General features: G+C 48.9%; 3 protein-coding genes across 3 annotated transcripts; 1 reads left to right on the top strand and 2 right to left on the bottom strand.

Annotated features, from left to right (window-relative positions):
* Positions 1-452: 452 nt before the first annotated feature.
* B0J16DRAFT_369003 (general substrate transporter) lies at positions 453-2,578 on the bottom strand. Its single transcript, XM_046130250.1, has 5 exons — positions 2,230-2,578; positions 2,085-2,176; positions 991-2,027; positions 850-940; positions 453-798 (listed from the first exon to the last, which is right to left on the bottom strand). The coding sequence occupies exons 1-5, from the start codon at positions 2,456-2,458 to the stop codon at positions 565-567; spliced, it is 1,683 nt and encodes a 560-aa protein (XP_045986717.1). The 5' UTR covers positions 2,459-2,578; the 3' UTR covers positions 453-564.
* A 2,044-nt stretch (positions 2,579-4,622) lies between these two features.
* Positions 4,623-6,500, top strand: B0J16DRAFT_361186 (transmembrane amino acid transporter protein-domain-containing protein; the record flags this gene model as incomplete). Its single annotated transcript, XM_046129736.1, has 5 exons — positions 4,623-4,928; positions 4,977-5,238; positions 5,303-5,494; positions 5,550-5,941; positions 6,078-6,500. The coding sequence occupies exons 1-5, from the start codon at positions 4,803-4,805 to the stop codon at positions 6,498-6,500; spliced, it is 1,395 nt and encodes a 464-aa protein (XP_045986716.1). The 5' UTR covers positions 4,623-4,802.
* A 718-nt stretch (positions 6,501-7,218) lies between these two features.
* Positions 7,219-13,964, bottom strand: B0J16DRAFT_394794 (ankyrin repeat-containing domain protein; the record flags this gene model as incomplete). The annotated part of the gene is made up of 9 exons (XM_046132156.1): positions 13,477-13,964; positions 13,211-13,427; positions 13,046-13,153; positions 12,902-12,997; positions 12,677-12,850; positions 12,603-12,627; positions 11,939-12,547; positions 11,530-11,889; positions 7,219-11,476 (listed from the first exon to the last, which is right to left on the bottom strand). Exons 1-9 carry the CDS (start codon positions 13,921-13,923, stop codon positions 7,219-7,221), a joined length of 6,294 nt encoding a protein of 2,097 aa, XP_045986715.1. The 5' UTR covers positions 13,924-13,964.
* Between the last annotated feature and the right edge of the window lie 763 nt (positions 13,965-14,727).

Genomic DNA, 14,727 nt, shown 5'->3' with positions numbered 1-14,727 from the left:
CTCACACGATACCTTTTTTTCGATTCTTTTACCTACTCTAACGTAAGTTTCGGTCTGAGCATAAAATGCGTTCTTTACTTCCTTCCATCTCTCCTGTGCAAGCATCGAAGCCATGATGCCTCAAACGCGTAACCTTGTTGATGAAGAGTTTGGCTATCATTGTCGCTAGGGAGGATATATTTCCGCCAGAAGAAAAGACCGAAAAGAGACCCCCTTGTGATCAGATATCTGTGATACGGTCAGATTGAGGCGTTGGTTGGCCATATTGCTGACTGACTCATGTATGAAGCCAAGTCTGGCCAACAACTTGGCAGGTGGGGTTCATTACCGAGGTTTTCAAGATCTGCAAAAACCATTCCCATTTGGATAAACCTCCGTCTGAGGTCGTGTCCAATTCCCCGATCATGCACAGCCGATCTTCACAACAAGTCAGCTCAAATTTGCAGTCACATGGAGAAAGCACATAATTAAGCTAAGGTCTCATTAATTTACGTTATTATACATATAGTCCATCTCTTTATACGGTGACCATTTCTTTTCGCAGGAAACAGCCAATCGTGAAATTTACTTGCCAGAAGGAGCCTTCTCCACAGTCTCAACAGTAGCATGATCAACCTTGTTAAGCTCATCGAGAACATGCTCGTCGACAGACTCATGGAAGACATCGACCTTTGTGGTAGCGAACTTTCGAGCGCTGATACCCTTCTCGAACAGGACACCGAGCTCGGCAAAAGTGCGACCGTTGGGCTCGGGGAGACGGAAGTAAGTGTAGATGATGCAGAGGAAGCAGATACCGCCCTGGAGAGAGTTAGTTTGTGTTTGAGTGAGTAGAGTTTGCGGGGGACTTACCCAGAAGAAGCCAGTAAAGTTGCTCCAGTTCCAGGCGGTGGGGTTGAGCATGTAAGGGGCCAGGACAGCGTTGACGATACCGACGATACCGCTGAAGTTTGTTAGTCATCGAATCATGAGACCTGGAGGAGGCAAACTTACTAGAAGATACGACCAAGAGCAACAGTCTTGATCTGAAGTCGTCGAGAAGGAAGCTCACTAACAAGCGAGTACGCAACCGATCCAACAGTAAGCTGATACACGACAGCCCATCCAATCATGAGACTTCCGGTAGCAAGAGCACCCTTCTCCCGATCCGCCTCAGGCACAAGACCTAAGAATCCAAGAATACACAAGACGGTGCAAAGACCGCACAATCCGTACAGGTATAGAGTGCGACGTCCGATTCCCTGAGACATCAGTCCCCAGGCACCGAAAACACCAATCATGTTGATAGCGTATTGTCCGAGAGCAAATGAGTAAGCGTGCTCTGCAGAAAGACCGGCTTGCTCGAGGAAGTAGGTCGAGTAGTTGGAAAAGGAGTTTCCACTGAGGTTCTGCATGGCCCAAACCATACAGACGATTTCTGTTCGGCGACGGTTGACACCCTTGAAGCAATCGATATAGGAACTTCCGCTGGTAAGCTTCTCCTCGAGGGCAGTTGTGTGCACCATCATAGCCACTGTCTCATCTGCATCAAACTCTGTCTCGCGGTTCAAGCTCGTAAGTCTAAGAAGACTCTTCTTCGCATCAGCAACGCGTCCCTTTCGAACAAGCCACCAAGGACTCTCAGGCGCAAGCCACAGTCCCACAATCAAGGGCAAAGGCCAAATCCACTGCAGACCGTAGGGAATTCTGTACGCCCACTGATCTGTACGATGAATCATGGATCGCAATATTCCGATACCGATTTCTTGACCAAGACCCCAGCAGAAGTTGACATATGTTGTGAGATAACCTCGGAGGGCGACGGGGCAAACTTCGGAGGCGTAGGTGACGCAGATGGTCTGGAAGATACCCCAGGGAAGACCGCAGAGGATTTCGGCGGCGAGGAGCATTTGGACGTTTTGGGCGGTGAAGAAGAGGGTGATGCAGGCGGAGAGCCAGATGAGACAGCCGATGATTGTATAGCGGTAGCCGAAGCGTTCGGAGAGCCAGCCGTTGAGGAAGAGACCGATGATGGAACCGACGTTGGCACCCTAGACAGTCGTGTTAGCCATAAAACTAAAGGAGGAGGATAATTCAGGGACTCGTACATTGCTCAGACCGGCTTGCCATGCTGCTGACACCTGATATGTTCCATCGGGCTGAAGCGTTCCGTATTTCTTATTCCACTGAGGAAAGGCATCTGATTGCCACCGTTAGTAATTGCGACGCAAACTCGATATCGGGGAAACTCACAGAAGTTGTTGACCAAGACAATGTCAAAACCTTCCATGACAATACAAGTCGAGATCAAAATACTCCAACCAACAGCCTTGGGATACAGCTTGATGCCCTGCATGAGGGTCATCTTCTGCTCCTTATCAGCAGCCGCGCGCGCATGGTCGATAACATCAGGATGAGTCTTGCTGGGGTCTGCGTCGTGGGAAGCCACTGGGGCGATGGCCGCGACCTTTTCGTCCGACATGGTCACAACCTCAGAGTATATCCAAGTAAGGTGACAAGATAAAGGAAGAGAAAAAGATGTTGATGCGGGGAAGAGAAGGATGATCTGGGGAAAGATGGAGAATTCCAAGGGGGCCCCAATATTCTTATTTAAAATGCCTGGGGAAGTAAAGAGTAAAGAGGGGGGTAGCGGTTTTTTGATCGGCGAGGTGGCCGGTTAACTCAATTGATGAGAGCGTGCGGGACGTTGCCCTGAATAATACTAGCTCGGTCTTGTCTAGTGATGGATGCAGGGATAAATGGCAGTTTCTTCAGTCTTCAGTGGCGGCGAAGCCTTGGGTATTTATGCTGATCTTTACTGTTTGTAGAATGTTCTCTTGATGTCTCTTCTATCAAACTCCCAGTTTCTATGAGTATACTACAGTCTTGCCATGATTTCTCTATCCATGGTACCACAGAATCTTGAAGAATTCGCAATTCCATTCTCTCAATGCCCAACTTCTCCACAGAACCAGCTAATCTGGGGGTGGATAGAGACCAGTACCTGTCTATCCAATAACAAGTCCCTCAAATCCAATTTCGCTGCTAATAAAGTGGAGCAGAACGCTCTCGAACACTCAGCTTAAAAATTAATCTTATCCCCCAAAACCTGGTACTGAGCGGGGAATTCCTCGGTCCATTTCCGCCCTCCCTCTCACGTGGTGGTTCAAGGTTAACAGAGATTGAGTTAGATCGACCGGATTGTTTCACGACTCGTGCTTCAGCGGCGAGAAGGCCGGCCGACACGTCCGTTATCTGGGGTCGAGACTCCAGATCTACCAATTATCTGGGGTTATAGATCTTTGTTTCCCCGCGATTTGGATGCCGGGGCCGTGGGGGACGAATGACAGCTCGGGTAAAGGGATGCAAGGTTGAATCTATTGACTGTGGTTTATCAGATCTCGGTGAGACTTTGCGATTGTCACAAAAAGCATGGGACAAAAGAGTTGACTCTATTCCTGATCAAGCCATTCAACGATACATACTGGAGACACGAGATATCCCATGACAGATTCTGACAGTTTCCTACTACTCTTTGCGGTGCAGAACGTCTTTGTAGATGAAAGTTGGAAACGTTGGAGACCATTCTCGATCAAAAATCATGACGACATAACCTACCCTAAACACAAATGGGTGTACAGCTCTGCGACACTACAGAGACGCGACGGAAGCCAAAAGATGGCGTTTTCTAGTCGAAATCGTTCATCTCACTGCATGAAGGCCGATTTCAAAGCCTATTTGGACGTTGAGCACCATCAATTGTCGCGCCGACAACATCCTGCTTCCGCTCGGTTGTCAACGGCTAAACCCCATGTCCAATATGTGTCAGCATCACCACCCGAATGACCTCAATTCGAAAGCAACGCCCGTCAAACCGATATTACTTCGGATCCTATCGGCACTTGAGTGAAGTATCGCAAACTATTGATGAACCCCTCAATTCAGAAGAGTTAGATCCGGCGCCTCGAGTGAGGCTGGGAAGGATGAGGAGGATGGTCAAGATCCCTCCGGCGGATCTAGTCGTTCTCGGCTTAGTGGGAGCTTGTGATGGTCGCGATAAGATGCCACCAAACTTCATGAGCTCGCCCTTCTTTCCTACGGCATCAACAAGGGTGATGGTCCTTTGTCGTAACAAGTCAATGGCTCTTCATTGAAGACTGGGCGACAAACAAGACGCGTCCCGATACCTCCCGTCGTGTCTTCTCATCGCACCACGGCTATTCTCCTCGCTCTGATGGCTCACGTGACCAGTCCCTGAGCCGAGCAACCAGCCAAGCGAACAGCCAAGCGAACAGCCAAGCAGAACAGCCAAGCAGAACAGCCAAGCAGAACAGACTTGAGTCAATCTTCCAAGAAGGGAATGGCAGCTGTATTTAAAACAACACTCACATATCACTAATAATTACTCACAAATACTTTTGATACGTTGAATTGAGGTATATTCTGTTAAGCCGAATCCTCATCTCCAATTCTATTACATCCCAAAAACGACAGCTTCTCCAATGCAGCTTAGACCGCCCACTCAAACCTCACCCCTCGTTCCTCTCAACCAATCATCTCGCTGCCCATCTAACCCCAACATCCGACATCGGGCTCCAAGTGGAATCTCTGCGAAAGAATTTGCCAGTCTAAACTTCATCCATATAGAAACTGTCACTCTAATAGTAATTACGTGGTTCTTGGCGCTTAGTATCGGAGACGATTTGGAGAAAATTTCCTGATCGTGAGAACAAAATGGGGTTCACGTCGGGGTCACTTTCCTTTCTCCAAATCTGTGGAAAGTGAACGCGAGAATACGGAAAGCTTGGACTTGATTGACTTACAACATGTTAAGCTCGGACAAGGTTGATCAGGAAGGACAAGTTCTGTCTGGGGAGGTTGTTGATGATCCTGGTCATGCTCATGATGCGGTCTTTGGAAAGATCAGTGATGATGGGCCGAACTACCGAAATGTGAGAAACCAGCAAGTGAAACTGGAATGACAATACTAACACGTCTAGGTTGGATGGCTGGGTACAGCAGGTCTCATGATGAAAACCCAACTAGGCCTGGGCATCCTTTCCATTCCCTCCGTCTTTGATACCCTAGGCATGATACCCGGCCTAATCTGCCTCTGTATCGTAGCAGCCATAACGACATGGTCCGATTACATCGTCGGCACTTTCAAGCTTCGACATAGAGAGGTTTATGGTATTGATGATGCGGGTGGCTTGATGTTTGGGAAGGTGGGCAGAGAGATCTTTGGTTTCGCGTTTGGCCTCTGTAAGTGAACTATGCTTGTGGTAACTATACCGTTGTGGGACATAAGCTGATACGTTTCTGACAGACTGGACATTTGTTTGTGGCTCAGCCATGTTGAGTGTATCAATCGGCTTCAATGCTGTTTCCAATCATGGGACCTGTACAGCTGCTTTCGTGGCTGTTGCGGCCGTTACCGGGTTCATCTTTGCGAGTATCCGTACACTTGGAAAACTAAGCTGGCTCGCTTGGTTGGGTTTAGTCTGTGTCATTACGTCTGGTAAGATATCGCAACTCATGACCTTACTTGGAAACTCTTGTTAACATCATGACAGTTATCGTCCTCACAGTCGCAGTGGGTATCCAAGACCGACCCGCCGCAGCTCCCAAAGACACCATCTGGGTCTCCGACTATCACCTATTCAAGAAACCCAGCTTTACCAACGCGATCTCAGCTATCTGCGCCCTCATCTTTGCATACGCCGGCACACCTGCGTTCTTCTCTATCGCAGCAGAGATGAGAGACCCCAGACACTACACCAGATCACTAATTCTGTGTCAAACTGTCATTAGCGCTTGCTATATCGCTATTGGCTGCGTAGTGTACTACTTCTGCGGCTCATACGTTGCGTCGCCTGCCCTTGGCTCGGCGGGTGTTTTGATCAAGAGGGTCAGCTACGGAATCGCGCTTCCTGGGTTGATCGTCACTACTATGTTGACTTGCCATGTAAGTTTGCCCTGAACTCTTGAGATCTCGTGCACGCTTTGGAGTCATGATGCTTCAAAAGTGTAAATTTGTGGAAAGAAAACCTGTCCCGCACGAACCCCTTCTGAGTACTCACAACTAACGCACTGGGTTATAGCTGGCGAGCAAGCACGTGTTTGTCCGTGTGTTGAGAGGGTCTAAGCATTTGGCTGCTAATACCTTTGTTCACTGGGCATCATGGATCGGATGTACGTTCGGCATCACAGTGGTGGCATACGTCATTGCTAGTGGAATCCCAATCTTCAGTGGTCTCGTTTCACTCATTGGCGCTCTACTTGCCACGTCGCTGTCCTTCCAGCCTATGGGCTGTATGTGGCTGTACGACAATTGGAAGCGTGGAAAGCAGGACCGATCTGTCACCTGGTACATCGGTGTGCTGTGGAGTTTCACGATCATTGCCCTGGGAACCTTCATGACTGTGGCAGGAACATATGCTTCTGTGGTGGACATCATTGCTTCGTATAAAGTATCTGGTGGATCGGCGGCTTGGTCTTGTGCCGATAACTCTGGATCTTCATAGTCTTTTTCTTTTTTAGAGTTTTTTAATGTTTCTCCTCAATAAAATTACACTTTGGAGGAAGCATTATACCTCTGATGCTTGCACATGAGCGTTTTCTTATGCCATCGTTTGATATAAGGTTCAAAAGCATGAATAAAATGTCTTGGTTGCCCCCTCCCAGTCTTTCTTTTCTCTCTTCCTTCACCAACAATCACCACCCTCTAAAACAACTGCTTCTCAAAGCAAAGAGTCTACAAAACAACCACCACTCAAAACAACCATTACTCAAAACAACTGCTTCTCAAAGCAAAGAGTCTACAAAACAACCACCACTCAAAACAACCATTACTCAAAACAACTGCTTCTCAAAGCAAAGAGTCTACAAAACAACCACCACTCAAAACAACCATTACTCAAAACAACTGCTTCTCAAAGCAACTGCCACTCAAGATAACCACCCTTCAACCGTCCTATAAGATGTCTGACAACGAGGGCGTGTACCAATATGACCCCGAAATCGACGAATCTGAAACCGAAGAGCCTGAGCGAAAGGTTGCAGAGACAGTCGAGGAAATGTATGACAGATTGGAAAGGGACGAGGAGACATTGGCTAGACAAAAGGATACCTTTGTGACTGATACCGCGGAGATGAGGAGAAACTTTGTCGACAAATTCACCCGATAGGATCTTCAAAGTCGCCACCAGACAAATAGATACCTATCAATTGAGTTTTCTTATATCAACACCCCAGAGATAAAAGCAAATCCAGAATATGTGTACATGCCTTGCTCTCCCTGATGGAGGCAGGGCGCAGTGGTTCCCTGCAGTGTTGACATAATCCCGCCGCTTCACAAGCATCCCGTATCTTGTCAGGGCCACCCATTCCCTCAAGCACATCCACGCCATTATCTAGAAGCATGCGCATTCCGTCTATATTACCGGCCGCTATCGCAGCAGAGGCAGGTGCTATCGTCCCATCCTCGCCGCATCGAATATTGATATCCGCACCAGCCTCGATGAGAAGTTTAGCGCAACAATGATCACAGGCCACGTCATCTCTGGTAGGACAGGGACTCCACGTCCGCCTAAGTGAAAGAATCAATGGTGACTCCAGAGCCTCGCTGAGGGCATTGACGTTAGCACCAGCATTTAGAAGCACCTTCATCGGACCTTTACTCCCACGGGCGGCTGATCCATGTAGCGCTGTACCATGTTCACCACCAAAGGCCCTCATGTCTGCTTTGAAGTGCAGGAGAAGCTTCGCTCTCTCTTTTAGACCTTGATGAATCGCCGCGTGATAGAGCAGGCTCTTCCCAGAACTGCCTCGTATGTTTGAATCCGCACCTTGCAGGAGCATATGCAACAACGAATAGTTACATGCGTGAGAACTGCCTGTATACTGGGTGAACGCTGTAATGGCGGAATTATAAATCAAGAGCTTATCTGGTCGCGCGTCAACCCGTCTCCAGATGGAATGGATGTATTCGCCGACGTTGTCGTGTAGAGCTGTGCCCTTGAGCATTTCTATGTACGATTCTCGGTCGTGGTCGGCTTCAGTGATAAGGGTATGGCAAAGTGAGAAATGCTTCTTCCTCGCAGCTCTTTCCACTGCGGGTGGCAATATCGTTACCAGGCGACTGGAACGTGCTGCGAGGAGCAACTCTACAATGCGTACTATGTCCTGTTCTTGTGCACTGGAACTAAGATCTTCTAGTGACCTTAGAGCACGGTCAATCTCTGCGTCTTCAGGCTTCTGAGTATCAATCATGTGTCCCACTATATCAACATGACCTTTGCTGATTGCGGTTGATAGCGCACTAGAGAGATCCCGCCGTCGAGGAAACATGCGACAACCCCCTGCCTCAAATCTGAGTAAGAGGTCGAGTCTCCCCCGCTTGACTAGTTGATTCGAGAGCACATGGCATTTTTCTGTGAGCGTAGATAAGTCGGCGCCGTGACGAAAAAGGGTGCTGAGCACTTCAAATCTGCTTTTAAGCTCGCCCTTGATTAGACGACGGTTAAACCTGTCTTTGAACCCGTCGACAGCGGCCTCTAATGCGGATTTTCCGAGCTCGTCCGTGGTGTTCACGTCCATACCACTTGATAGCAACTTTGTGACTATCTGGATCTTTCCACCGCGTGCAGCGTCCAGTAGGAGGAGGGAATGTGCTGCCAAAGACCTCCCCTCGACGAGTTTTTCCACGAGGTTGATGTCTCCGTGTTCGAACACTGGCCCGAATTCCTCCAATGGCAAGTCAGCCGCAAGCCCCCTGTGAAGCAGCATCAGAGGCAATTCTTTCTCTTCATCGGTAAGACTGGATTCGAAGCTGGTGGAAGTGCGAGGTCTGGAGAGGCTCGCTGCAAGAGCCGGTGCGAACCGTTTGCGCTGGATATAGCCTGGCGGATCAGCCATGAAAAGCTGATGAGCCATCTCTATAAAGCCACGGCTACAAGCTGCGAGAAGGGCATCTCCCTCAATGGGTGGGACTACATCCTCCGAAGGCGAGCTGCTGCCTTGATCTTTGTAGAATGGCAACTCCCATCTCGGTAATAAACTGACGAGGCTTATATCGGCTCCATGTTGGAGGAGTATTGAGACTACTTCGAGGTGGTCATAATAGGAGGCCAGTGTCAGGGGGCTGCATGGGCAGATTGTGACAGCTTCATCATTTGACAGTGCCGTGACAGACCCCACGACTCCATTGACAGAAGCACCTCGTTCTAGAAGTATCGTGACAATTGAGGCGTGCCCTGAAGCTGAAGCAGCCTGCAGAGCTGTTCTTTTATAGACAGGCAGTAACTCACTGCCGACCTCTCTGTGCTCGCCACTCAGTGAGTCAGGTTCTGCATGGTGGCTCAGAAGCACCAAGACGATGTTCTCATGGCCCCCACCTGATGATGCTGCCAGCGCATTGCCTAGCTCATGTCCTGAATCATGGACATCAGCCCCGCGGTTCAGTAATAGCTTCACAACATCGATATGACCGCTGCTACAGGCAACCTGTAGAGCTGTTCCGTGGTCCCCTCCTGAATCATTTACATCTGCACCTCTGTCAAGTAGATACTCAACTGCCTCATAGTTCCCTACTTCAGAAAAGAGCTGCAGACAGGAGCCATAGTCCAATTCTCTATCGTCCCGTCTTTGACGCCAGTGCCTGTCGATTTCAGCTCCTTGAGCTAACAGTTCATCAGCGACATGAAACTGCGATCTTTCAAGAGCAATATGGAGAACGAAGCACGCTTTACGAAGGGTATTGGCGTTGTAGCCGTGCTTGAGTAAACATCGTGTTGCCTCGCGAGAACCCCAGTACGCCGCTGCTTCAAGAGGGTGGCTATCCATGGCAATACGCCCGTGTAACATCCGATCTCCCAAAGATCCGGGACTGATGTTCAGAGTAAGGAGACATTCGATGAGACAGCTACTATCGAGCTTTATAGCCAGTGACAACGCTGAGTCATGATGAGCTCTGCCTATTCGTTCTTTCGCTTCCTGCATTGAAGGCAACGACCCGCGCGGACGTGGCAGAGGGTGAGACATGCCAGTGCGAAGACCACACAAACGCCCAAAAATACCCCTCCGACTTACTTGGTCCGAGGCTTGGTGATTCATCAGTAGACGGACGACTCTCTCGTTGCCTCCGTGGATAGCTGCATGCAGAGCATTGTGGTATCGGCCTCTCCTCTGGAACCCGTTCTTGACAAAGTCTTCGTGACTTTGCCTGAACATCAATTCAGCCCCGTTGTCAAGAAGGAGCTTTGCAATACGATCGTTGCCATGATAACAGGCCGCCTGAAGCGAATTACCAAAGTAACCCCCACGGCCATCGACATCTGCACCATACGAAAGCAGAAGCTTGATCATATCCGAGTTTCCTATACAAGCTGCAGTTTGCACTGCATCTCCAAGTTCCTCATCGTAGACATTTGGGTCGACTCGTTCTTCTAGGAGGTATTTTGCAACCCGAAAGTGATTGAACGCCACAGCAGCGCGCAGAGGGTAGCCGAATCGACCCCGTATGGTGAGATCAGCCCCGGCTTGAACAACGAGCTGAACCATCTTTACGTCGCCGCCTGCAATAGCGGCTTGTAAAGCATTACCATAGATCCCAGCCTCCTTGTTGATGTCATCATAGTCTTCCAATATCGCGATGGCTTGTCTCTTCTTGCGACCAAATAAAGCGATTTGTAATGGATCGGGCGTCGTCCCTGGAGTGAAGCTTCCAACAGCCCCAGACAGTAAACGCTCCACAGCGATATAGTTGCCTCGAGTGCTCGCACTATCTAGAGCAGTCTCAAACTGGGTCTGATCCTTGAGTTGAACGCCGCTTCTGATTAAAGTCTCAATAACCGCGTCGTGATCGTGGGCGATGGCTGCATGAAGGGGACTCGAGAAACCATCACCCGGTGTTGACTCAGCTCCATGCTCGACGAAGAGCTTGGTGATCTCAGGATACCCGTTAACAGCTGCTGCTAGAAGAGGGGTGTTGTATTGGCCGCCCGTGACATTCACATCCACGCCCTTTTCGACCAGCGCAGCGACGACTTTTATTTGGCCCCATCGAGCAGCAAGGTACAACCCACTGGCCCCATGGATATTTACACCGTTAAGGTCTAAGCCCTCCTGAACTCGAGAATCATTGAGTGCCTCGTTAAGTCCAAAGGAACATGTGACGAAGAGTGGAGAGGCTGGAGAGCTAAGGCAGGACTCAAGTCTCTGCTCGTCTCGGTTCTTCCATGCGCTGCCCTGTGCTCGTAGCAAAGCTTTGACGTCTTCCATCCAGTGTTCAAGATTTTCTTCCTCTACAAGCATCTTAACAACAAGAGCTTTTAAATGAGGTGCTTGTGTTTGCTCGACGTGGAAGGGCCAGTGCTGAGTAGCATAGCTACGAATATGATCTTCGCCTTCGTTGCGCCCGACACAGATTCCGACACAAGTTTCTGCGATGGTGAGATTACAAGCAATGAGACTGAGGTCTTCGGTCCTGTCAAGAAGGTACCTGTTCACTATTGTTATCAGTAGCCTTGAACATGCTACCAGACGTGAACCTACTCGCGCGCCGTGGGATGACAAAGCCGAAAACAATCTTCTTCTTGGTCCCAGATGACAAGGTTGCAGCAAAGGTCTCTCAAGGTTGTTTTTGAGACTGTGGTATCGCTGTTCAAGCCAATTCCGATTGCAACCATGAACTGTTCGGTGTTGAGTTGTTGACGAGAGCAGAGTAGCCATTTGAGAGCGTTCATTGCTATGAACCTAGGAGGGCCATCTAGAGTCCTGATCCGCTCGAGAGCCTTTTTGTATGTGGCATCGAGAGAAGGTGGTAGCCGAGACAGAGTCGAGTCGATGTTCTCTCTCCACTTGACGTGGTTACGATCATCTATAAGCTGCATCTGTAGCTTCACCCATAGAAATCTGAATAGTGTCACCAAATAGCCAATATTGTTAATCTGAGCTCACATACATCCCATTCGCACCCGATGTTAGAGTTCTAGTCATTTTCTTAGACATCTCTGCCTTGGACTCCTCGGTTTCTTGCTGTGTTCTACCCCATCGCGTGATGAAATCAGCAACCCTAGTCTCGATGTACATGTGAAGATCCTCCCGATTAGCTGCCGGCGTTATCTCAATATGAGATGCATATTGAAAGTTCGCAGCAATGTCTCGTTCGTAGCGACTTGCAATCAAGACCTTAACCACATCACCAGCCCGGGCTGTTATCTCGTCCAAGCTGTCGAGCAAAACGTCGCGTTGGTGGGAACTACACTCGCCAAGTGCGTCTATGACCAGAATTGCTGGAGCTGTTGCGCATAGCTCACAGATCAAGTCCACACATTCATTTGCTTCGAGCTGACTGGGTCTCTTACCATCCTTGTCTGCCTCAGCCTTTCTCTTTAAGAATTCCTGGAATGCTGGAGCTCGAACAAAAGTCTCATCTTCGAGTACTGTTAGTTGTTTGACGAAGGATCTCAGAACCTGTGTTGCGTCGGATCGCTCTGGCTCAGCCGGGTCATTTGAGCAGTAGAAGTTGACTACTTGGCTATATGACTGGAGATGTTCGATGGCTTGAGATCTTTGAAACGATATTAGTATGGAGTATAACGACGAGCCGATAGGATCTAACTAACAGAATGGTTGTATTTCCAGAGCCAGCTATTAAACATGTAAGCGAACGTCACCGCACACGGATGTGGTGTCTTACCAATTCCATATATCCATAGATATTCTGAAGAACTCGAGTCCCTCCAGTTGATGAATTCAGTGCTCTCCAACAGCCATCGACCCGTATCTGGGAGAGCTGCCTGTTGAGCTGCGCGGAGGTGCGTATTCACCGAGATTGATGACATCCAGCACATCATTTCCTGTAGTAAAGGTTCTTTGAAGTGTCAGATAGGCTGTATGATAGGACAGTCGCTAGAGCTCTCACCTTCAATAGTCTCTTGATCTCCTTGCTCATACTCGACGGTTCTTGAAAGAGGGTTTCTCAAGTCCTGGAGAATTTGGCTAGTCACATCGTCAAGGTCTAGAGGTAGTCAGCATGATAGCTTAGTAGTGAGAACTTGGCACTGACTTTCAGCATCAACAAGGCGTTGCACCTCGCTAAAGTCTCTCTCAGCCTCGCTAATAGCTGCAATTCCCTTCTCAAACGCAGTTGGCCACAAGGGATCAATAGACTTTCCTAACAATTATTCTCGTGAGTTATTTAGTGGCAATACATCGTTAAGCAACGACTTACCTGAGCCATCGCGAACGTAGTGTTTCTTTGCTGAGCAGAGAAAATCCAGAATCAGACTGTAAAGCTTGTCAAACACTGATTCGATCTCCTTCTGTAGATCAACTGATCTTTCACGACGATAAAGCGCCTCAATGACGTTGTACCGTGAGATGATGCGTGTTACTACCTCCAATCCTTCTAGGACAGCACCGCGAACATTAGAGGCATTAAGGCAAAGCTACGACACGTCAGTGTGATGAAGGCCATCTTATAATTGAGCGACCTACCATAAGGACGGCTTTGACGCCCAGCCAAGGTAGAGCAGCATGTGTTGGGTTAAACGAGACCACTTTATCCGCAATGGTCATCGTCTTTCGGACTGCCCCTGCCATCTTCTCTAGAACATCTCGGACAGCTATTTCCTTTCCAGCGAGCCCTGGGACGCGCCAGCGACATTGGCCCTTTCGCTTTTTCTCTAGATTGTTCTCGATAACTCGAATGATGTCGCCGAGAATTCGCAGTCGGTCTTTCTCGTTGTCGATTTGGAACATGGTCCGATCGCTTTCACAAAGTCTGGAGATTGAGATGGCCCAGCGACTCTTCATAGAAGGGCCATTGTTGGCATCAAATTTATCCTGTCGTGGGGTAGCTGGGGTGTCAACTGCGGTGCTATTTGCATCATTGCAGCTTCCATTTGCAGCAAGAGCTACGCCACTGAGGTTTCCAACAGTCATTCTGACAATATTGTAGCATTGACTGGGTCAAATGAAGTATAGTATATAATAGAATGTTTCGTGTAGGTTGATTTAAGTATGATACTCGACACCTGTTCCCCTCTCTAAGCACCGGAAGAGGCAGGCGTCTGACATGCATATGCCTGCCTGCCTTGGCATTTTATGCAAGGTGGTATAGTCGTGGGACTGGCCCATGGATGAATCCTCCAGGTCCATATTTCCCAAACAGGGATTTCTGTAGCTTACGAGGTTACCAGAAGTAGCAGTGCCCGGTCCGAGACAACTTGTCGCGAATGTACCTGCCTTGCGCACAGCATACCTGTTCCAGCCTAGCAGTTGTATTTTCAATTTCGTACACGTCTCAGCCGTACTGCCACAGAGGATAGGCGTTGCTCTTCGACTGGACAGCCATGATAACAAGCTCTCTGACGCTGTGTAAATTTTGCATCCTCTCTCCAGTAGACAAGAGGTAGTAGACCCATGAGTCGTATTGGCGGGGCACATTTCACATCATGAGTCAGGTTCAAGAATCCAGGGCACAAAACTGGCAATAGTCAAGCCACAGACACGGGAAATTAACAATGGGACATTGATTAAATGCCATTCGCAATTAGTACGGAAACAATGTGAAAGTGGTGTGGTTTCAGGTCTTGTTCCTGACAAGGCTGGTTCTAAGTGGGTCATGATATGGCACTATTGAATGCCAGCTTGTCGATAGCTTCAATAGTTTTCCGCCAAGCAAGCCCGTTTCACTGGAACTATTGGGACTACTATCACGCCGCCAATTCTTGAGGCCCCATAGTG

The sequence above is a fragment of the Fusarium flagelliforme genome, assembly GCF_020744385.1.
Source record: "Fusarium flagelliforme strain FIESC 12 MPI-CAGE-AA-0113 chromosome Unknown B0J16scaffold_2, whole genome shotgun sequence".
Classification (NCBI taxonomy): Eukaryota; Fungi; Ascomycota; class Sordariomycetes; order Hypocreales; family Nectriaceae; genus Fusarium; species Fusarium flagelliforme.
Note: the sequence above shows the minus strand (reverse complement) of the source record. Positions and strands in the feature narration are given on the sequence as shown.